Source organism: Chionomys nivalis, chromosome 8, assembly GCF_950005125.1.
Source record: "Chionomys nivalis chromosome 8, mChiNiv1.1, whole genome shotgun sequence".
Lineage (NCBI taxonomy): Eukaryota > Metazoa > Chordata > Mammalia > Rodentia > Cricetidae > Chionomys > Chionomys nivalis.
The window spans coordinates 70,948,689-70,971,981 of NC_080093.1; the positions used below are offsets into that span (position 1 = coordinate 70,948,689).

The window sequence follows — 23,293 nt, forward strand, 5'->3', positions numbered from 1 at the left end:
GGTAGAGTGCTGTGAAGTCCCACCTGTGACACCATGTTCTGGTGAGGAAACGAGGAATTAGAGAATGAAGCTCAAATCCTCAGAGCTGCGTTTTGGACAGCCACACTCTGGAGTAACCCAATTCGACACGCAAACACCATGAGGGCATAGACTAGTAAGCTGGAGGCCGCTGTGGTGGGGTGGAAAGAGGGTGCTGAAGCCTCACCAGGCAAGTGTACAGTTGTGACTGGATTCCTTTTGTCCCTCCAGAAACTCTCAAGCTTGGAACTGAGGGAGGAGGGATTCTGGGGAGGTGTTTAGTCAGAGGACTTCAGTTCTGTGGTGAGGCCACTCCCTTCTGTCCCCCCATTTCCAGATGGGAGAACGTAGGGAGAAGGTCTCACTCCATGCCAGCCTTGTGATCTCAGACTCCAGCCTCCGAAATCCTAAGAAATAAGCCTCTGGTCTTTCTAACTGATCCACTCTCCAGGGTTCCGTTGCCCTGTAGCTGCATGGGCTGTGGTGCTGATCACAGCTGGGACAGAAGAGGCATTTTAGGCCAATAAAGAGTACCTGGACAGCTGGAGGGAGCCTAGGCACCTAGAAGATGTATCAACTATCTACAGACAACATCATGCCATGTAACAACCACATCCGTCCAAGGTGTGCAAGGCTGAGTCTGTCTTGCTAAAGCTTCTGACCAAGCTGGCTAGAGTCTTCTGCTGGCTTGCTCTTAGGGGTATAGACTGGCTCTCAGGGTGATCTGGTCACTCAGCCATCGATGGGCTAACTCGGGTTTGTCCTGGATAGAGATGAAGTCCTCAGTGACGATCCGAACTGCATCGGTTTTGCAAGGTGTTCCTGTCCCATTCATGTCCTGATCGAGACAAGTCATAAAACTGAGACCAAGGTGGGGTGCTGGTCCTGGCCAGAGAGGGGAGAACTTGGGGAGCACACTTGCAGTCCCCACCACAGGAAGTTTGGAGGTGTTGGACAGAAGAATACAGGGAAAGCTGATGTGCAGAGGTCATTGAGGACAGTGTGTGGAGCAGGGAAGAGAAAGGAGCTGGTGGAAGGCACAGACAAACCAGGCGGCAGCACGTGCTGTGGGAGTTGATTGCGCTGTGTTCAGCCTGTAAGAACCAAGGCAGGCTGAGGCATTTGGTCAGCTGCACAGATGCCCAGACACCTCCGGGACGTAATTGGCCTTGGCTTCCACAGAAAGGTTAATTGCTCAGATCACAGTCTGCAGCTTCTGGAACTGACAGAGCAGCCCCTCCACTCAGGCCCCTCTGGAGGCTTGTTTTTTTCTGTCTTCCCTGGTGGCTTAGTCAGTGCTGTGGCTAACGGCATCAGATGGAGCAGTGGAGATGCTCCCCAGGAGGAAGAGTGACCAGTAAGCAGACACTCAGGGCTGTGATAGACATCCTTACAGGGCCAGAAAAAGCCAGCAAAGGCTACTTGGGCTGGAGAGGACTCTGCAAGCAGCCTGCACAAGGGCTTATGCCAGGCCCCTTCAGGCACAGCTGCATCCAGGTGGTCTGACCACACCTTTTCCTGCACCAGCTTCCTGAGGGCAGATTCTGTGAGGACAGAGGTGCCCACCGCAGCTTCAGCTCCCCCTTCCCAATTTAGCCACCTCTAGTGGGAAGGGAAGCCAAATGTTTCCCAAAAGTCAGGTTGGGCCCTGACTGGCTCAGCTTCAGTCACGTGCCTAGTCCAGAGTCCTAAGCTGGTGCAGGAAAAGGCGTGGTCAGAGCACCTGGATACAGCTGTGCCTGAAGGGGCCTGGCATAAGCCCTTGTGCAGGCTGCTAGTCGAGTCCTCTATAGCCCAAGTAGCCTTTGGTGGCCTTTGTTGGCCCTGTAAAGGATTCCCCATTCTACCCTGGGCAGAATCCCGCCCTGGAACCAGTTCCCTGAACACAAGGGCACAAAATCCTGGGAGTGTGGTCCCTGGAAGGAAAAGCTGGTTTTGTATTCCCAGGACCATTCCAGGTATGCCCAGAGAATTGCAGAGAGACAGTGGAGGCAGAGCAGGCAGGATATCAGGATAGAAGGACCAATAGAAACTCCTGTTTCACAGACGGAAAAGCCCAAGCAAGGGAAAGGCAGTAGAGGGACAACCGAGATGTCTTGGTGGGGAGTGCCCAGCAGAGGGGACCCCGCAGGGTGGCAGGGTGAGTTGGGCTCCACCTAGAGCTTCTCAGAGGAGTTGAGAATTGAACTGGACCCAAGTGGAGAAAAGTAACCAGCCGTAGAAGGATGAGACAAAAGAACATTCCAGAAGAAGCAGCCAAGGGCAAGGGTGCCCAAGGTGGTGGCCTGCGTGGGTGACCTGGCCCTATCTGCAGAGAACCCGGGAAACTGGAGAAATAGATGCTGCTTCGAGGGAAGGCCACTTTCTCTTCTCCGCCTCCTAGAGTTCATCTTTAAAAAGCTTCGCTTAATAGGCTTGCTTCAAGAGCTGCCTCGTGGGATTTTAATCTAAATTTTATTACTACTGAGGTCGGATCTATTTTTCCATCTGATCTTAACTGGATTGGCTCCTTCTTTTGTGAACTGTCTGGAAACCTAACCTTTTGGGCCTCCTTAAAAAACTTCCTTTTTTTGAAACCTCAAACCTCAGGCACTGGGAAGCCGCTGCTCTCAAAGGCCGCCAGCCTGCTTATTCCCTGGGACTTTGATCTTTATAAACACCAAAGGAAATGCCGTTTTTATTGGCAAAAGCTTTGTGGGTGCCTCCAGATGAGAGAGCAAACTCTAAGCTAGGGAGTCTGGATATTTTTAAACTTCCCTACCAGAGTGATAAAGCCGGGATCCTGTGGTCCAGGTGGGGGAGGCAGGGAGAGGGCATGATGAAAGATGCTGTCTCCTTCCAGGGTTGGCACAGGGTGGCTGACAGGCCAGACGGATCCCCCTCCCTGTGATACACACATGCACACACATGCACCTACATACACTTGCACATGTACACACATGTGTGCGTGCACACTCACACAGTGGTACTGTTTTTCCTCCAGGCCAATGTCTCCTGGACCAGAACAATCCTGATCTAGCCGTGAGGCATGGTGGGTTTGCCTATCATCCAAGTACTGGGGAGGCAGGAGGGGGGGGACACGACAGTGACGAGTTCAAGATCACTAGCCTTCACTTCCTCATCTGTCTAGTTCAACTCTTCTGGCTCTCTTCTTGTCCTTGTGACAGAATCCCCCTGGGGATTCTCTAGCAAGGTCAGTCACTTCCTTCTTGTCCTCACGGCCACGCTGGCTCCGCTGGCTCAGCAGTCTTCTCCACAGTGGCCTTGGCCTTTGCTCCCTGTATCCTGGGAACCTTCTTGTGTATTTTGTTGTTTCTTGAAAGGCCCCACGGAGGCTCTGTCATTCAGATAAAGCAGCCCAGGCCCTGCAAGGTTTAGGTCACTCGCCCACATGCTTCTAGGCACAGGAAGCGGCATGCACACCCCAACACTGTCCCTTCCCTCTGGAGGAAGTTCCAGCTCTGCTGCCTGTTGGCTGGAGTCCTGGGCTTGGCACTTAACCTCAGTTTCCTCACTCACACAGGGTGGGGATGGCGATGCATGTTTGCTGTCTGTTGAGTGCAGCTATGGTGCCTGACTCTCCTGGCTGACATAGTAATGGCCACGATGGAGTGGGACCCATTTGTTCAGTTTGGCGCTCCTGGAGAGCTGGGCCAGGTCCATTTCTTCTGTGCCTATGGTGTTGATGCAGGATCTAGGCTTGGGACGTGGTTCTCTTCTGCTTTGGTTTCTTTCCTCACTGCCATGACGTAACACCGACAGAAACAACCTAAGGGAGGGAAACCATATTTTAGCTCATGGTTCCAGAGCATTCCCACCAATTGCAGCAGAGAAAGCACGGCTGATGAATTCATGATGGCGGAACTGTATGGTGGAAGCTGCTCACATCTTGGTGGGCGTCAAATTCAATGGGAGGCCAGAACCAGGGGCAGGTATTACCTTCAAAGGCCTCATCCTAGTGAGCTACTTCTGGCTAAGGCCCGCCTCCTAAAGGTTCAGTGTTTCCCAAAACCACCTAGGGGAAGTTGCCCAAAACACAAGCCTGAGGGAGCCACTTATAACTCAATTCTAACAGGCACAGTGGCTTCTGGTTCTCAGACCAGGTTAGTGAGGAGGGGCATTGCCTTGGCACTCGAAAGGATTGGACTCATCAGGTCATGTAAGAGGGTCACAGTGGGGCAAAGGGCAGAAGCCATAGCTGGCTTGGCCTCCAGCTGCTAGATAGCCCATATGTCCTCTGATGCCTGCTCTACCTGGCTTCCTGGAACCAGAGACTTAAGCTTTCTCCACCCCACCCCCTCTTCCAGTCTCTATGCTCTCCTCTGAAAAGGGGGGCGGTGAGAAGATTCTAGGTCCAACAAGAGCCAAGCCTGTGCTTTCCTGTTCATGCATCTCATTAAATCCCTGCTATAGTGCTCAGGGAGGCAAGGTCACTCGCGTAGACCACACAGCAAGCAGGCCTTGAGGTGGATGGCAGGATGTCCTCATTAGGGTTTCTATTGCCGTGATGAACACCAGGACCAAAAGCAACTTTGGGAGGAAAGGGTTTATTTGGCTTGCGCTTCCATATCACAGCGCATCACTGAGGGAAGTCAGGACGGGAACCCGGAGGCAGGAACTGATGCAGAGGCCTGGAGGAACACTGGGTAGTGGTTGTTCCCCACAGCTTGCTCAGCCCAGGAACACCTGCCCAGGTGTCACTACCCAGAGGACCCTCCCACATCACATAGTAATCCAGAAAACGCCAGTGTGATGGCAGTGTTTTCTCAACTGAAGTTCCTCTTCCCAGATAACTCCAGCTATGTCAAGTGGGCAAAAACAAACAAGCAAACACCAACGAGGACAAGGGAAGATTTCCGTTCCTCCGCCCCAGTAACAGCCACGCGACTCTAGACCTGCAACAGGTGGCATAGGAGCAGCTGGTGTCCACGAGGTCCAGGGAGTTTCCCACCATGCCCTGCTGGCCTCATTCCCCAACTCCCTAAGGGCCTCTGAGCTCCATCGCTGACTGTGCACACCTGCTATTCCTCTCTCACACGGCTTCTTCCAACGGTCACTCAGAACGACCTGTCTGTTCACACTGTGGCCTGCTGAGGGAATGTGGTCCTGGCCACTGGCCACCTGAGGGAATGTGGTCCTGGCCTGGCCACGTCTCATAAAGGATCTTGACTCTTTAAAAATATAGCCATGGCATTGAATTGTAAATTTAAGAATCTCATAGGTAGCTGTGAAGAGAAAGGGGGGGGATAAAAATGGAGACAGAAAAGAACAAAAGGAAAGGAGGAGCGGGGGAAGGAGCACAAAGTCACAGAAGCCCAGAGGCCTGCCCTTAGGACTCCTTGAAATTCTCTGCCTGCCTCTGTCACAGACAGAAACGGGAGGCTGGGTGACCTGAGAGCAGGCTGAAGGCCTGCCTATGTGACCAGAGCTCAACCTTGGCCTTGTGATCTCCTGCCTCCTCCCTCCCCACCATCCAGTCCCAGCACGTGAGGCAGTGGTGTGTTCCCCAAGTCAGCATCTGGAGCCTGAAGAGAAAGAGCAATTTCTGTCATTTGGTACTGAAGGCCAAGGTCACAATGACAGGCCTCAGATGTTCTGCGACTGTCCTCAGCTCCAGCATAGCCCCTTCTAAAGGGCACGTCTGCCAGAGATGGTTTAGAAGTGACAGGGACTGTGGCCTCCGAGGAGGGAGAGCATTGTCGGAGACAAAGCAGTTTGTTCAGTGGTCACTGCTGAGAGAGGAAAGGGGACTCCTGAAGACCTCTTATGTACTGAGACTCTTCCCCTACAAGATACACCAAGAGGAAGGATCAAGCCTCCTTCTTTACGCAGGGGTCTCTTGAAAGACCCTCGGGGAGGACCCTCCCTCAGGAGGAGACCCCTGAACCCAAGGAACAGTCCGAGACCACTGGCTGTAAATAGCAAGAGGTTTATTGGGTGTACACAGGTACCTGCGGGCGGCAAAGGCAAAGTCCTTCGGAGGACTTGCACGCCTCCAGGCTGGGCAGGGGGTCTTTTATATGGAAACGGGCAGGCGGAGCAGGCATATAGAAGCAAAGGCATGGATACAGGAATCCTATTGGTCAATTCGAATGAGGAGATGGGTCAATTTGGGGACAAGTTCCTCGGGGACATGTAGATCTGATAATAGCTGACTTGGCCCTATCTAGGGCACATGTAGTTTTTCCCAGAACTTTTTGTTCCCCTCCTAGGCCTGATGTATCCTGTTTGGCAGCCTAGGAGTACTGACTTTTCCTTGAACTTACATTTTTGTGTGAAAGCCTTGCAAAATGGCATAACAGCAGCTAAGCTGGGGTCTTTCACTCCCTGGAACCACTGCTGAGGCTAGGGTGGGCCAGAGGAGTGTCTTGGAGGAGGTGACTTTGAAGAAGCCTGGTGGTTTAAAATAGCATGGATGCATCTACAGATGAAGTCCACAGTGTGAAGTCCAAACGTCTGTCACAGGGGCTGGATTGCTTTCTGGAAACTTCCTGGTGCTGGAGATGGAATCCAGGGCCTTGCTTATACCGGGCAAGTACTCACTACAGCTGAGCCCCATCCCCAGCCCTGTGTGACTTGATGCCATCGAGAACCTGTTTTACCCAGAGCCTTGAAGTGCTGCGTCCAGAGTCAGGAGTAGGGGTGCACTTGCAATCATAGAGTTTGGGAGGCTGATGTGAGAAGGTCACGGATTTGAGACAGCCTGGGCTATCTAGGGAGATCCGATGTGTGTGCATGATCAACTGAGCAATAACCAGACACAGAAAAAAAAAAATCCATGCCCCTATAGTGTCAGGGTTAGCCCTGTCATGTGGGCTGTAAACTCAGGGAGGAGCCATGAAGAGCTGAGGTGCCCGGTGTGGTCTGTGTCCCCTGTCGGAGCTCTGTTAGGAGGTAACCCTGGCTTAACTTGGCCCAACCTCTGTGGCCATGTGAGGATTTGAGCTCATTATGCCACACCTACCCAGTTTGCAAATGAACTTCAGAACGCTGGAGTTTGATGAGGCACTTCTTATTTTTGAATGTTGACAATGAATGTGGATATTTTTAAAAATATTGTGTGGGCCAAACAAGACATTTCTGTTGCTTGGATTCTGTCTGCTGGCAGCTTGCATGAGAAAGCCCTGGCTTTCCCAAGGGGGAAGCTGAGGCCCCAGCAGCAGATGAACCTTTGAGCCTGCTAGGCCCCTTGGTCTCTCTCAGTTTCCCCTACTGAATACCCCTTTCCTCCAAACTTCTGTCCCTTGGCTGCTAATAGAATGCCTACCCTTATGTTCCCATTATATGACAGAAAACAGCTCAGGGGGTCACGGAGCCTCAGCCTGGCTCTGCCTCTGCCTTGCTCTGAGACAGTACATTCCAGCTGGGCTGTGGACAGGAAGCCTCTCATTTGCAGGTGACTCCAGACTCCCCCTCCTGCTTCTGCAAGGCTTCCGGCCTTTTCCTGGCAGCCCACGCCTTCTGGTCACTGATCCCCCCACACTGACATTTCATAAGCAGCAGCTGTCACTGAGCCGTTCCCAGCCCCAGCAGACTGGCTTGTGTCATTTACATGATTTAACATGCTTGGCGTCAGGGCGCGCTGCCCAGCTCAGCCCACAGCCACTGTGCTGGGCCTTATTGATCCAGTGTAGTAAGCTGATGGATTCTTTTTCATTTATTTATTTTGAGGAAAAAGGTTATTCTTTCCCCACCATCACATCTTGGGGTCTTGTGTTCCCTGTGACTTTGCAACAGTTTCCCTTTGAGCTCTCAAGGGTTTTATCTGTCTCAGGCCTTAGGGGTCCCCTGGATGACATCATGCCAGGAACACTGAGAATCCTAGTAGGAACAGCTGAGGCTTCATCTAGCAAGTGCAGACAGAGAGGTGCTAGCCTTTGCCCCACCGATGAACTACTAGTCCTTGCAGTGGGTCAGGAAGTGGGTGCAGAGACCCCGCTTTCATGTAGGAACACTAGGACTCGATAGGTGTCCCCTGCCCAGGCTCCTCCACCTGCGCTTCTCTGCCTTAGCGTTGATAACTATGACCTGGTTTTCATTCATGACACAGGGACTATGGCTCCACATGGTGATGGCTGCTGGTCCAATCTCAGGCTCCTCCCCACCTCTCCTGGGTGACCTTGCTGGGCCCCATCAACCTGTGCAATGATGGTGGCATACGTAGCACTGGTCCCATGAGAATACAACCAAACTGAAAACTCCTGCCACTGTCCTTCCATCACAAAATGTCACTCTTCTGCTTGTGGTGATGCTGACTCTAATGAATCTAGCACACTCACAGTCAGGCAGAGACAGAGAATATCCATATACATATGGTGTGACGTACTTCTAAGGATAGTCACTAAATGTGTTTACAATCTATACTTTCCATATGTGGGCGGTACATGTGAGGATACATACCTATCTACCGTTCTATGTATGTGTGTGTGTGCGTGCGTGTACGTGTGTGCATGTGCGTGCATGTTCATGTGTGCATGTGCGTGTGTATGTGTGTGCATGTGCATGTGTGCACGTGCATATGTGTGTAGTATGTGCGTGTGTGCATGTGTGTGCGTGTGTGCTCACATGCATGTGTGTGCACATGTGTGTGTGTGACACATATGAGGGTGATTACATACCCACTCTCTGCATTTTTCTGTGTGTGGTGTTGAAAGAACTCAGGCATGCGAATGCAGAGGTGAAAAAAGGATGTTGAGCATCTTCCTCTATCGCTCTCCACCGTTTCTTTCCATCATTTGAGGACAGAGTCTCCTCCTGCACCTGGAGCTCATTCTTTGGGCTAGGCTGTCTGGCACGCCCCCAGAGTCAACCTGCCTCTGGCCTCCAATGCTGGAGTTACAGGCATGTACCATTGTGCTCAGTTTTTTATGTGGATGCCAGGAATTTGAACTCAAGTCCTCAAGTCAACACTTTTACCCACTAAACCTTCTCCCTACCCCCTGTTTTTCATTATAGATTAATTAATTAATTACATTTTTAGATAGAATCTTGTGCATCTCAAGCTAGGCTTGAGCCAGATATGTAGATGAAGATGACCTTGAACTCTTGATTCTCCTGCCTCCCAAGCCCAAGAACTGGGGTTAGAGGAAAGAGCTACCACGCCCCAGTCATTGTGCTTGACGTTCATGTTATTTAGTGTGAACTCTACTTAAAAGCATGTTTACTGTAAAAACAAGCCTTTTGATGGCATCTCCTTTCATCAAGAGGTGGTCACCCTTTCTCACAAGCCTGCATGGCCAGGTATGTGGTAGAGGCATGCTGTGCCCACGTAGCTCTTGGGAGGCATCCCCTCCTTCTCAGAGCGAGGCTTGACTGTAATTGTTAATTATTATACATGTTCACCATCACTGGCCCTACTTGACTTTCACACACACACACGCACACACACACACACACACACACACACACACACACCAGCAGCAGCCAGCCCATGGGATCCACAGGGACTTCTGCACTGTCTGTCATTCTGGCTCCATGTCTACCATGGCCACTTCTCAATTGAGAGCAGCAAGGGATGGAGGTGACCCCCATTCAAGGTCACTGGAGGCTGAGGCTGGGTTCCCCCAGGTGTCTCTGAGCTCAGTGAGGAGCCAACCCTGGCTGGCTCTCAGCTGGGGAGGCTCTGCAGGGAACGGAAATCATTCCTGCAGACCCATCAATCCCATCAGTGGCGGGTCAGAGTTGACCTCACCAAGCTGTTTTTTAAAAAGGCAAGAAGTGCAGCTAACAGGATTAACTGTCAGCTCGGCCCCACCTGATGAGAAATCTTTCCATTCCTTCTGCCCCTGAAGGTCACCCATTCCCTGCTGCAAATCTAGCCATTAGTGGCAAGTTCGGGGACCGGCCCCATCCCGTCTTTGCTTACAGATCTCTCCCCCATCACCAAGGCACCTGCTGCTCCCCTCTCTCCTCAGTCCCCCCCCCCGGGGGGGTATACTGTCTCCCACCACTTTATTATTCCCACCGGCTGCTCTGTGTGCTCCAGACACCAACACCTGCCATCCCAGCACTGACCTTTGTTCCCCAAAGTCAACTCTCTTTTCCGTGTGTGTGTGTGTGTGTGTGTGTGTGTAAAAGGAAGATGGGGGATCTGAACCTGAGTGTCTATCCACACCGTCTGCAGTCCCATTAAAGGCAGAACAGACCCCTCTGCCAGTGCCTTTCTTTTCTCTCTCCGTATTAATTAGTGTATATTATTTGTAAATAAGAATCACTATGACATTTACACATGTAAACAATGTATTTCCATCAATTCCACCCTTCTCTTATCCTCCTTCCCCTCCTGGCACCCTCCACAGTCTCCCTTCTACTTAATAGAAATATAGGTTCTGATAACGAGAGGAAAAGTGTTTGGCTTATTTCACCTAACCTGATGACTCCAGTTCGATGTATTTCCCTAAAAATGATATCATTGCATTCTTTTTTATGGCTGAATAGTACTCCTCTATGCATATACAATAACGTTTTCCTTATCTGCTCATCTGCTGGCTCTGTATGTATCTACCGAGGCTAGAAGAGCAATGGACACTGGCGTGCGGGTGTCGCTGTGACATGCAGAGTTGGACTCCTTTGGGTACACCCCAGGAGTGGCACAGCCGGGTCACATGGTCATTCTGTTTTGTTTGTTTGCCATACCTGCCTGCTGATTTCCACAATGGCTGCAGCCGTTTATAGTACATAGCTCCCAGTCCTGCTGTGTCAGGTGGGGTCTGAGCCTCTGCACTCCCCTTCACGAGTTCCTGGTGCCCGGTGCCTCCGGATAGCTGGTCAAGATGCTACTGGTACCATTGACTTCGGTCTAGATCTGATTGAAGACCAGGATTGACCCCCTCAAAAAGATGAGCCAGGGAGGGTCCTTGAGAGGTGGAGATACTCCAAACAGCAGAAGGAGCCATTCCGATGGAAGAGTTCCCGGGGGCAGCGAATTGTTCAAATGACACACAGCAGTTACCTTTATGGAGTGGAGGGCTCTAATGTCCCCAAAGGCTGACAGCAATGGAGAGCTGGTGCCGCCCTAGCCAGGAGAGGATGCTTAAAGCCAAGAAGGCAGAACACAGCATAGGTGGTCCTGGGTGGGGCAGAGTGGGCAGACACCAGTGTCCCATTACCCCTGAGGATGGAGCCATGGGTCCGGGCAGCTCAGGTCCCTGGATGCAGACTTGAGTAGAGATGTGCAAGGATGCCTGGGTGGCACGGAGGGAGGAGGTGGGGTAGAAGAGAAATCCACAGAGAATCACCAGCATGGGAAATAACTACACAACATGCTGGGCCCGAGGCTCAGCCTCCTTTTACAACGTGGCAAGTAGGAGCTTGGGATGTGACACAGTTGGTAGAGGACTTGCCCAGCATGAATCTCTGGGTTCAGTTCCTAGCACCTCATAAAATTAGGCATGGCAATATATGCCTGAAATCCAAGCATTTGGGTTGTGGAGGCAGGAGGATCAGGAGTTCAAGTCCATCCTGAGCTACACAGCAAGTTGGAGGCCAGCATAGACTTCATGAGATCCTGATACTCACCCTACACCCCAAAATTAAAAAGCGTTAAAAAGGTTTTAAGAATGCATTATTAGTCCCACTAAGGACCCTTTGGATGGAGGTAATGAGAAGTTTTAGAACTGCTTCTTCATTCTCTGGTTCAACTCAATATTTCGATCTTTGTGAGGAAATTGAGCTGTGCCATCTGCATCTCAGTCACTGCTTCGGGGGACTCTTATTTGCCTCTTGGGAGTGAGGTTGGTTCCGTGGGGGCAGAGTGGGTACTAGTAACCAGGGCATCACTAGGCAGCCGGATAAAGTGCCAGCAGGGAGCACACCTGAATTGGTGAGGATAGAGAACCCGGCACTTTTACCCCAGAACTAGGCTGGGGGATTGGCTAGATTCAGCTCGTTATCTTCTCACTGGGCTCTGGAGCACATGCATGAAGACTCTGCCCATGTAACCCAAAGAAGCTAAGAATAATAACAGGCTGGGCACAGTGACACACCACTCTGATCCCAGCACTATGGAAGCGGGGATCCAAGTGCCAGGCCAGCCTGGGCTATCTAGTAAGACCTTATCTATGAAACACAAGCAAAATCATAATAATAGACATTGTAATTGTCATGCCGAGTTTCAGACCCAGCAATAAATGACACTGAGGTCCCACCAATCTCCCAGTGCCCATAGAGGGCTTTGGGGACCCCTGGAGCCTTTTCTGTTTACTCACCAGAACATGCATTTCCCTCCAGTGAGGTTGAGCAGCTAGGACAACAGTAAGGCCTTGGTTGACACAGCTCTGAGATAATGCTTCCCAATGGTGCCACCATGGGTCAGACATGATCCTTCAGCTGAGCACCTACCCTCCTGTCCTCCCTGCATCCCCACATTCTCTATGCATGTCTCTTGAGGACATTCCCTTCCCAAAGGACTGCAATTACTATTTCTCTGGGGAGCAGTCACTTCCTGGATCCCCCTTCCAGAGCCCATTCCACAGAAGAGATTACTGAGGTTCTGAGTGGGCCCCTCATGGCCAGTGAAACAGCCTGGATTTGATCCCAGGCCCCTTGGATCCCCAGAGGTTCCTGGGCAAAGACAGAACCGCTGGTCCCTTCAGAGCCCAGCTCTGCCATCCTTATAGGTAGGAGTAGGAAGCAGCTGGTCACATGCATGCGCAGAGCCGAGCACAAAGAATGAACACATGCATGCCGACTGTTCATCTCTACCCATACAATTCAGGACCCAAACCCAAGGAATGACGCCACCCACGTTTAGGCTGCTCTTCTCACTTCAATTGACCTAACTAACTAACTAACTAACTAACTAACTAACTAACTAACCCCCCCCCCATAGTCACATCCTCAATCCAACCTAACTCAAGCAATTCCTCACTGAGAGTCTCTTCCCAGGCAGCTCTCGACTGTATCAAGTTGACCATTGACTGTCTTCATCTTCCCAACCTTGAGCCAGGTTTCTCTTTCCCACCCGCTCTTGCAGCCATCTTGTGGCCAGCTCTCACAGAACGGAGTGGTCTTGGGTTTATCGCCAACCTGCCAGGCTTGATTCATAATCGCCAAACACATCAGTGTGGCGTGGATGGGAATCCATGCTGGGTGGGTCTCCATTCCTACCGTTTATACCGCCCCTTTCCATGGACCCACAAGCTCATTTCACCCCATTGACTCCATCTTCCATTGATGACCTCAGTCGAAAGCCCCTGGGCTCCATTGCCACGAGTCAGCATGCTCCGTCCACATAACGGCATCAGCGGATCAGTGACCAGGTCCCTCGTTGGGAGAACTAGAGTGTTACATAGTACTCAGAAACTACTTCTCCCACAGTGCTGGCACCACAGCTCTTAGTAGCACCCCTACTTTATAGAAAAAGAAACTGAGGCACAGAGTTCGTTCCTGAGCCCCGGAGTTGGGTGGCGAGAAGCTTGGCCTGGCTAGACATGAACTGCTTGCATAAGACAAGGTGCCAGGATGGGGTTCTCAAGGAAACCAGAGACCAGAAGAAAGCAGGCACTGTGCAAGTGACAGACAGGAAGAGGAGGGAATGACAGTGTGGGACAGGAAAACAGCAGCTATTCCTAAACTGGGTAGCAGTGCTAGTTGCCCAAGATGGACCCATACGGGAAAACCCAGAAGACACAGCAAAACCTAGAAGGGCTGAGGAACGGCGTCCTTTAGGAAGGGCTGAAGCCAGATGATCTTTCTCACTGGCACCTGTGAGCTTCTCTCCTGGTCCACCTCAGTGACATCATGCTCAGAGTCCTAGAAAGGGGCAGTGACAGATCATTAGGCCAGTGATCAAATTCCATCAATCATCTATGTCCAGGCTCACAGCGGAGCACAGCAGCTCCTGGGAGAACCACAGGCCAAAGCCACAGACTTGGCAGTGCTGGTTTCTAGAAAGAGGTACAGCAGAGTACAAGGGAGAGTGCAGGGCAGGTAAAGGCACAGGCAAGGCTTGAGGTCAGGTAATGGGATTAGGGACATTTGTCGCTCAGGTAACAGAGAACCTCGCCTAGTGGACTTAGCAATGGAAACTTTGCCCACGTAGAGTCTGCAGTAGGGTGACCCTCAGGGCTGAGATGAAGGGACCCTGCTCTATGCCTTTAGTGTCAGCTTCACCCCACACCGGCCCCTCAGGGTGTCACAGCACAGGAAAACCTAGAACTGAGCTTGGGTTTGCAGTGACCTGCTGTCTTTGGTGGATGTGCTGGCTGGGTAGGGCGGACCGTTTCTCACCTACTCCTGCCTCGCTCTCTAGGGGTGCTGTGGCTGTCAGTGGTCTCCGAGGTGCTCTACATCCTTCTGCTGGTGGTCGGCTTCAGCCTCATGTGTCTTGAGCTTGTCCACTCCAGCAGCGTCATAGACGGGCTCAAGCTCAACGCCTTTGCTGCCGTCTTCACGGTGCTCTCAGGTAAGGAGTGTGGAGAGCAGCGCGGGGGGCGGGGGGGGTGCAACTGCTCATCTCCCCTGGCTCAGCCCCAAGGGATGCTGTGTACCGGAGTCTGGGGACATCCTCTGTGAGGATGGAAGAGCACAAGCTACTGCATCTCCTCTGAGCCCAGACCCTACCATTTATAAATGTCCACAGCATGCTGGGCATGAGGGTCTGGCTTTATAGTGACAAGTGCACATACATACCCAGGGTCAGCCGTGTGGTGCTTAGCATGAATGTGTGGTGCCACAGGAATGTATGTTGAATTTGGGCATGAGGCAGGGAAGTGATAGAAAGGGGTGCGTGGAGGGGGATCCCACAGGGCTGCAGAGAGGATCCCTTCTGGCTGCGGTTGTTGCTTAGTGTCAGAGCATAAAGATCCAAGTTCCATCCCTCTCCATGGGGGCCAGGAAAGGAAGAAAGGTGGAAGGAAGGAAAGAAAAAGAAAGAAGGAAGGAAGGAAGGAAGGAAGGAAGGAAGGAAGGAAGGAAGGAAGGAAGGAAAGAGGGAGGAACAAAAGGTAAGTCCATCTGCAGTGAGGACTTCTGCCTTGGACCTCCCCTTATGGAGGTGGTAAGAAGCCCCCGCCCCCAGGACTCAGAGAGATGGAGAAAGCACACCAAGACAGGACCTTGGCCCCAGATGCATGGTATCCACGTCCCAGAGTGCAGAGCAGAGAGTGCTCCAGAGTGTGGCCATTGTTTTCGGGGCTGACCAGCCATGCTGGCTGGCCTCTGTAAGGTATCTGCTCCTAAAAGACCATGTGCAAATTGAATTTCTATAAACCCGACAATCCCATTCTTCACGCACTGGAAGAACTGCCTTTGACAAGGGACATAATCACCTCTAATTGAGGTATATATAGAAACCAGAGGGATTTCTCAAAGAACAGAGAGCTGAACTCAACAAGTTAGAGCCTGCTCCCCAGATCAAATGCACCATGAGGACCTGGGGGATTCTGCGCAAAGGGGAAGGGTTTAGCGATAGCCTAGTACAGCATCTGGCTCTGTCTAGTTCCTGCTGCTACTGGCTGAGACCGCTCCTGCCCTTTCCAGTCTTTTATTCATTTGTTTAGTCGGCATCCTCTGAAGGTCTGCTGGGTTCTAGTCACTGGCCTGGGTTTAGGGGATGAAGGAAGAAGACTTGCTCAAAGTAAGGTTTTTTTTTTGTTGTTGTGTTTTTTGTTTTTTGCATTGAAGAAAGATGTGATGTTATCATAATGTGGCCTGGGTACGTCTCTGTCCCAGGTGGGAGGGCCATCCACTCCTCCCTAGGGAGTGTGATGCTAAACTGGAGTGTGAAGGAGCCATGCATGGCAGCTCTTGGGGACCAGACTGTGATGGAGGAAGGTCATTGGTTAAAAAATAAAGAAACTGCTTGGCCCTCATAGGTTAGAACATAGGTGGGTGGAGTAAACAGAATAGAATGCTGGGAGGAAGAGGAAGTGAGCTCAGATGCCTAAGCTCTCCTCTCTGGGGCAGATGCCATGCTGCTGTGCTCCAGAGCAGACGCAATGAAGCCCGGACCCAGGATGGACGTAGGCTAGAATCTTCCTGGTAAGCGCACCTCAAGGTGCTACACACATGAATAGAAATGGGTCAGGCAGTGTTTAAAAGAATACAGTTTGTGTGTCGTTACATTGGGGCATAAGCTAGCTGGTGGCTGGGAGCCGCGTGGCAGGAACACAGCCCACAGCTCCCAGGCCAACAAGACTGTGTTTCAGCATGGCAGGAAGGCAGAGACAGGAGGAGAAAGGTGCTGAGGTGAGGCTGGAGAGCTGAGGTACCTTGCTGCTTTACAGAGGCCTCCCAGGTTCGTCCCGCATGCACAGGGGTCAGTGAGCCGTTCAGACCAAGGGGATAAGAGAATGGCAGGATCAGGTTCATACTGGGGATGAGTTCTGAATTCAGGGTAGGGCCTGGATGGAACCAAGCAGAATGACAGTAGGGAACTGGGTACAGGCCTGTCATCCCAACTATTGTGGAAGCTGAGGCAGGAGGATCACAAGTGCCAAGACTAGCCTGGGCTACGGACTGAGTTCAAGGCCAGTTTGTGTAACTTGGTGAGACTCTGTTTTTAAATAGGTGATTTAAAGGGAGCTGGGTCTATAGCTCAGTGGCCGTGCTTGCCTGTCACATACGGAGTGTCTCACTATCCTAGCCACATCCTAGCCACAGTGAGACAGGGAAGCTGCTGTGGAAATCAAAGTGAGAAATAGCAGCGATTAAAACAGGCACCCCCTCCATGGCGAGGCCCCTAGGACTCTGAGACAGTGGAGGAGCAGCCATTAGGGAATGGCAGGAAGATGAGGTCAGGCTCGGAGTCCACAGAATTCAGAATCTGTGAACCGGTTTGGGAAACAATTTATACCCTTATTTCTGCAGCTTGTAAATGTCACTCATCATTCTCCCACACCGTGGCGATGGGGCAGGCGTTGGGACTCAGTGACCTGCAGCATCCATCCTTTCCACGTCCCACGGCAGCTGCCGCAGGTGTTCCGATGCGCAGCCTCCGGAGCAGGGCGCTTATTAGGCCTCCGCCAAATCTTGTTTAACATGCTCACAAAACAGCGTGCATGTTCCCACATGAAGAGTCTTGAGTGTTTTGCTAAATGCATTCCCCGCCATTGGTTCCCTCTGTAATCAGCTGAAAGTATCGTTCTGAGAAGGGCTCCACAGGTCCAGACAGCCAGGGAGCCCCTGACTCAGCCATGCAGAGGTCCCTAGCTGGCCTTTGCCTTTAGACAGGCTGAGCAGCGGGGTGACTAAGAAGACATGGGGGATCCAAGAGGGAGGTGGTCAGAGTGCTGGAGGGGGCTGGGTGTGCTCCTCATTCTGGCCAGCAGCCTCCTCTCTATTCCTTTCTCTCCCTCTGCCCCTCATCCAGGTACCCCTCCCACTGCCATTTGCCTCCAGCCCTCCTCTCTACCTTCTTTAGTCTAAACGAGTACATGTCAGTTGTCAGCTAAAGTGGCTTTAATGGTTATATCAACCGGACGAGATTTAGAGACAAGCGCTGAGCTAGTCCGTGAGGGAGGGTTAGATGGGCTAGTGGAGGAGGAAGGCCCATCTTCACCATTACCCACCATTCCACGGGCTGGGCTTGCAGGCTGCGTGGAAAGGAGAAAGCCAGCTGAGCATCCCACGTCTCCCCTGCCTCTTGGTGCTGATGCTGCCCCGTCCTCCAGCAGCCATGATGGATGTACCCACGACCCGTGAGCTGAAAACTGGCCCTCCCTTCTTTAAGTTGCTTCAGTCAGGAATCACAGGAATGAGGGAAAGCAGCTAACACAGCAGCCATCTCCATCCCACTTAGCTTCTTCCACAGGCTCAGCACGGCCTCTGCCCATAAAAAAAGGAAGAAGCAGCAGCTCTTCCTCCCAGCAGGGAGGCCCACTGCTAGCGCTGCTGGAGCAAACCGGCTGTCCGTATAACTCCAGACATCTGAACAAGTCAGGGCTGGGGGAGGTTAATTGACCGGCTCTGGTTGGCACAGCTGGCCAATCATGGCCCTGGAATTAAGCCACTTCAAACTGGCTTTCAAGGGTCTCTGTGTCTCTGTGGCTTTCACAGAGTCACATTGTGGGTGTGACCAGGTAGGAGGACAAAGGATTTTTTTTTTCAATTAATCTGCAGAAAGCAGAAACTCAGAAGTTAATAGCAGCCAGGTGAAGTGGTAAAAGACCCAACTATCAGGTCATGGAGAGAAAGGGTTTTATTCTTAGGAGACACTCAGGGGATGGGGAGAGCTGAGCAAGGCAGAGACAAGCTTCAAGGCTCTTACAAAGACTGGTGTCCAACCTGCTGTTGGAAAGACACAGGAAGCTGGTTTAGGGTGGTCCCCTGGGAATCTTGGAGGGGTGGAGTGATGTCGATGGGTCCTCTGGGTGGCTGGGGAGCCACTGAAGTCCGGGAAGAGGCCAGTACTGACTCCTGGGGTGCACTGGGTCCTGCCATCTACTGAACCAGATGAGCCCAAGGTGAAGATGTTCCTCTGGTGGAGGAGAAAGCAGAGCAGGCAGCTCTTATCATGCAAACTAGTTATTAGGGTTAATTAGCAATTATGAAAATTAGCCCACTGATTATAGTTGGTTATGATGGCAGCATTATGGGGGAGACGGGCTCCTGTGGCTCAGTTTGACTCACACCTCTTTGAGTCTTCATGTGAACCAGTCCTGACCTTGAGTTCTATCTTTGGCCTGCTTAGTCTGGTTTTAATGAGAATCCGGGTGGGTTTGTTGACTATCTCCCATCATTACATAGGCATGGTATTGCATTCCTGTGAACCCGTCATTCAAGAAGCTGAGGCAGGAGAATTATGAGCTAAAAGCCAGCTGCTGTCTCAAAATAAGAAAGGGTCCAACTGCATGGCACCAGGCAAAAGAAAGATAAAAATTCAAAATCCAAAGTATGGTTTCTGTAATACATGCCAAGGTGATGTCTATGGGGTGTTCTGTGTTCAGGGTTGAGCTGACCTCTCATAATGTCTTTAGCCAGGGTGTGTGCACATCTGCTTCTCTAACAGTGGCACCGTGCACTGGGGGTCGCAGTGGGGGGGAGTCTGCCATGGGCTCATGCTACCACTCCTTGTAGTCTAGTGGTGAAGACCAGACTGTACAGATAGGAAGCTGGCCTGTCTGCAGTCCTAGCAGAGAGCTATGGAGCCCGGTGCCTGTCATGCTGAGCTGCCCAGAGCAAGGCTTAGCCTGGGTCCGAAGGCTCATCATCAGTATTCCTAGCTGTCCTCGAATATCCTGAGAGTGACAGCTGCAGGGAGCAGCCTTCTCTGGGTGAGGCCTGGTCCAGGTACTTCTCTCACTGAAGAGTGCCTGGTGTCTCTAATAGCAGTGGTTGGACAGGTGGTGATACCCAGGACTAGAATGATGTTTCCCATTGTTCCCAGGGTGAACTTATGGGGCCTGCAGGGGACCACACTTGTAGGGACTCACACAGCGCTCTGAGTTCAACTGCTTAAATCAGAAGAGAGAGTTAAAGTAATAAATAATTGAAAGAGTGTCGTTAGAGGGAGGAATCCTGTCTGATTGTACAGAAAGGTAGCTGTGGTTGACAATAATTGTGTATGGGTTACATTGCAAGACCTTGCCAGAAGACAAGGAGGAAGAGGAGGAAAGGGTGGAAGGGGAGGAGGAGATTCTGGACGGGTCCCACACAGAGACCCGAAGGTGACGTGCATTAGTTATTATGTTTCTTGCTGCTGTGACAAACATCTGATAGAAGCCACTTAAGGAAGAAAGGTTTATTTTAGCCCACAGTGCAAAGGTGCAGTCCACCGTGGCGGGGAAGACACGGAGGCAGGAGCATGAGGCAGCCAGCCACCGCATCCACAATCAGAAAGCAGAAGATGACTCCTCATTCCCTTTAGCCTTTCCACCGCAGCCCAGGGAATGGTGCCGCCCGTTTGTGGGGTGGGAGATGTTGCTGTGCTCCATTAAACCTTTCTCGAAACACCCTCACAGACACGCTTAGAGGCTTGTTTCCATGGTGATTCTAAAGTTTATCAGGTTGACAATGAAGACTCACCATCGCACATGGCTGTGTCAACTGTCCTAATCAACACACCACATGCCTGTGTTGGAATGTCATACCACCCCCAAATATGTACAGTTATTGGGTATCGCTTAAGACTAAACCAGGGTCATAGCTCATTGGCTGCCGGCTCACCTAGCTCATGCACAGCCTGGTTCCATTCACAGTGTCACAAAGGTGTATGAATTATTTTAATTAAAAATTTAAAATTATACAGTTTCAAAAATAAACAAACCAAAGTTGTAAGGATATTCCAGATTGTGTTGTATTTATATTTATACAACTAAAAGTCAACCAAAGAGCATCTGTAATCCCTGGGACTTGGGAGGTGAGGCAAGAGGATTGAAAGTTCTAGGCTAACCTGGGCTACATAGAAAGCCCCTGTCTGAAAATAAAACAACGTTTCAACCCTGCATTCATGAAGGAACAGTGCTCAAGGCCTGTGAAAACTATGCTGAGACCCCAAAGTGGGTCACAGGGTTTCTGGTACTTTGGGGACTGGGGGGGGACTATTTCCACACTTGTGGCCTTCCCCCCGCCTTGTGGTGTCAGTGGAGGGGTGTTGGATCCTCCTCTGTCCTCTAGGGAACAGAACCTTAGTCCCAGAAAGGCTGTGAGCAGGCAGGACAATTTCTGCTCTCCTTCAGCTCCCGGGGAAAATGCAGCTGATGTAGGAAAACAAGTCATTTGGAAAATTCCTTCACATTCCAGCTCACTGTGGGCTTTCAGTAAGATCCACGTGGCATGAAGAGACACCTGTCCGTTTCCCTGGAAATAACCAGCTGTGTGAATTCAGCAACAGCCTATTTTGTTACGTAACGAGAAAAGGAACTTTGGGGATAAAATAAAAACTAACAAGGACTTGAAAGCTAGGGTTTGGACAATGTTTTAAAGGTGAGCTATGGGGCCAAGCACAGGGTCTGGGGAAAGGGAGAGGTTTGGTGACCACCGAGCATGGGGGCTCAAACTCTGGATCTCGAGGGTTCCCCCTTCATTGCAGACACCCCTAGCCTGAGGAACTAGGTGGGAAGGAAAGAGTGGCTACCTCCATCCATTATGGAACCTAGGAACTAGAACATTCTCTGGTTCTACTCTAACTCATCCGAGAAGATGAAGCCTTCATCTCACCCCCGATCTGAGGGGATATTTATGAGTCCATTCCTGCCTGTGACTGACAAGTGTGTCTTCCCTTGGCTGCAGGAGGCTGGGGTGGAGTACCATGCTCAGTCCCCACCTTCCCTGGGTAAGGGTCTTACAGTCACACTTCCTTCTGTTCTGTGCTTTGGCGCTTAGTCTGCTTTGGAGATTGGTGGGTTCGTGGTGGTTTTAGATCTTGCTGTAGCCTCCCCCAGATAGGATGAGTTCCCTGGGAGCCTAATTCCACTCTTTACCTCACCCATCAAAACTCAGGCTGTAAGAACCACCATCCATGACTCCCACTAGCTTGACCCTTACCTTGCCGTAGCTCACTGGGTCTTTTGCCCACGCCTCAGAGGGCAAGTAGTTAGGTAGATTTTTGTGGCTCCCAATTGCAGAGAGTGACACATAGGGTGGCTCATGGCATATCCCAGCACCCAAAAGGCTGGGGCAGAAGGATCATGAGGTTGGGGCAGGTCTGGACTACATAGTGAGACATAGTGTCTCAGAAAGAGAGACAGGGAGGAAGAGAGGAGAAAGAGCAATGCTGTGTTCGTTATTTCCCTGTTGCTGTGACAAGCCCTGACAGAAGTGCTTGCATGGTGAAGGCTCGTTTTGGCTCACAGCTTCAGAGGGATTTCAGCCCATCATAGCGGGGTGAGGGAGTAGGGGGTTGGGGGGATGGGGAGGTGGGGGAGGGGCACGCTATATCCATGGTAATAGGAGTATGTAGCCATACTATTCATTCACATCATGACGGCCCAGGAAGCAGAGATGACAGGTCAGAACCTAGGTCAGGCATAACCCTCCCAGGCCCCTGGTGACCAGCTTCTGCCATCCAGTCCCCACCCCCTAAAGTTTCCATAGCCTCGAAAATCGTGCCATAGTATGGGAGCCAAGCACTTAAAACATAAGCCTGCGAGGGACATTGGAGATTTAAACCATAGCAATGCAGAGGATCTAAGTCATATAAATGAATATTTGCATATTATTAAAATTATTTTGGTTGAAGGTGATAAGGGCCTAATTAAATCAGATGAAGGAAGAGAGGGTGGTGATAGAAATTAGTTTGTTCAGTAACTGGAAGTAGGGGCTGGCCAGGCATCGGGCACAGCCATGTTCAGGCCCTTAGGGTATCGCCAGCCTTAGCAGTCATTCTCCGACTCTGTCAGTATGGAGAGAAGGCTTGTCATGGGACTCCAGACTCATGGAACTCCCAGAGGTAGAAAGGTCTGCTCTGGAGTTCTCTCCATGCTGTGGGCTTAACACTTGGACCAAGCAGGGTCCGGGCAATGGTGGGCTCAAGGAAATCTGCTGACAGCAAATTCAGAGGGGTTGTTAAGTCAGAGGACTGACAGAGGCTCTGAGCTGGAAGCCTTAGGCTTCTAGGAATAAGCAGTTCCTTCACTAAAAACTATGAATGTTTTCATCCCTATGACAAAATACTAGGAAAAATAATTTAAAAGAGAAAGGTATTGCTGCGCACCACGGCCCCGCCTGCGCTCTATGTATGCGCTAGAATCCAGTTTGCGAGCTTTGGGCAAGGGGCTGGAGGTTGAGAAAACACACGCAGAGACAGACCGACACACAGACCTTCAAACACTGATACCAAAGCCCCTCTTTAATAGCACCATGGAGGCTTAAATACATTGCAGTCAATGGCCAACAGGTGAAAATCCCATCCTCTGATCCTCTAAGCTAGGCACAGCTTCTAGTAACTTCAATTAGAAGGTTCTAGCAGGGAAGAGTAGCTGAAGGCCAGGACTCATTAGTCCCAACAGGTATATTTTGGTTCTGGTTTCCAGAAGGTTCTGACTATGTTCTGGCTGGTTCTATTGTTTCTGTCCTGTGTAAAGCACAACATCATGGAGCAAGGGCATGCTGTAACAGGGCCAGTCTCATCATGGTGGCCAGGGATGGGAGAGAGCAAGCCAGACACACAGAGGGACAGACAGACAGAGACATAGCAAGAGAAAGGGTAAGAGAAAAGGAGATGGGGAGGGATGGAGGGAGGGAGGTGGGGAGGCCAGGGCAAGACACAGCCTCCGGGAACACATCCACACTGACCTATTTCCTCTAGTCAGGCCCTATTCCGAAGTTTCCAGCAACTCCCCAGCCTGTGGGGACAGCTGATGTTCAAACCATAACATCCCACACTTGGTCCCAA

The 23,293-nt window shown here is 51.2% G+C and overlaps 1 protein-coding gene across 1 annotated transcript in view; it reads left to right on the forward strand.

Annotated features, from left to right (window-relative positions):
- Gsg1l (GSG1 like) overlaps nucleotides 1–23,293 on the forward strand; it is a 193,241-nt gene that overhangs the window by 102,349 nt on the left and 67,599 nt on the right. The window contains exon 3 of the mRNA XM_057780068.1: nucleotides 14,270–14,422. Within this exon, the coding sequence (XP_057636051.1) occupies nucleotides 14,270–14,422 (153 nt within the window). The remainder of the gene's footprint in view (nucleotides 1–14,269; nucleotides 14,423–23,293) is intronic.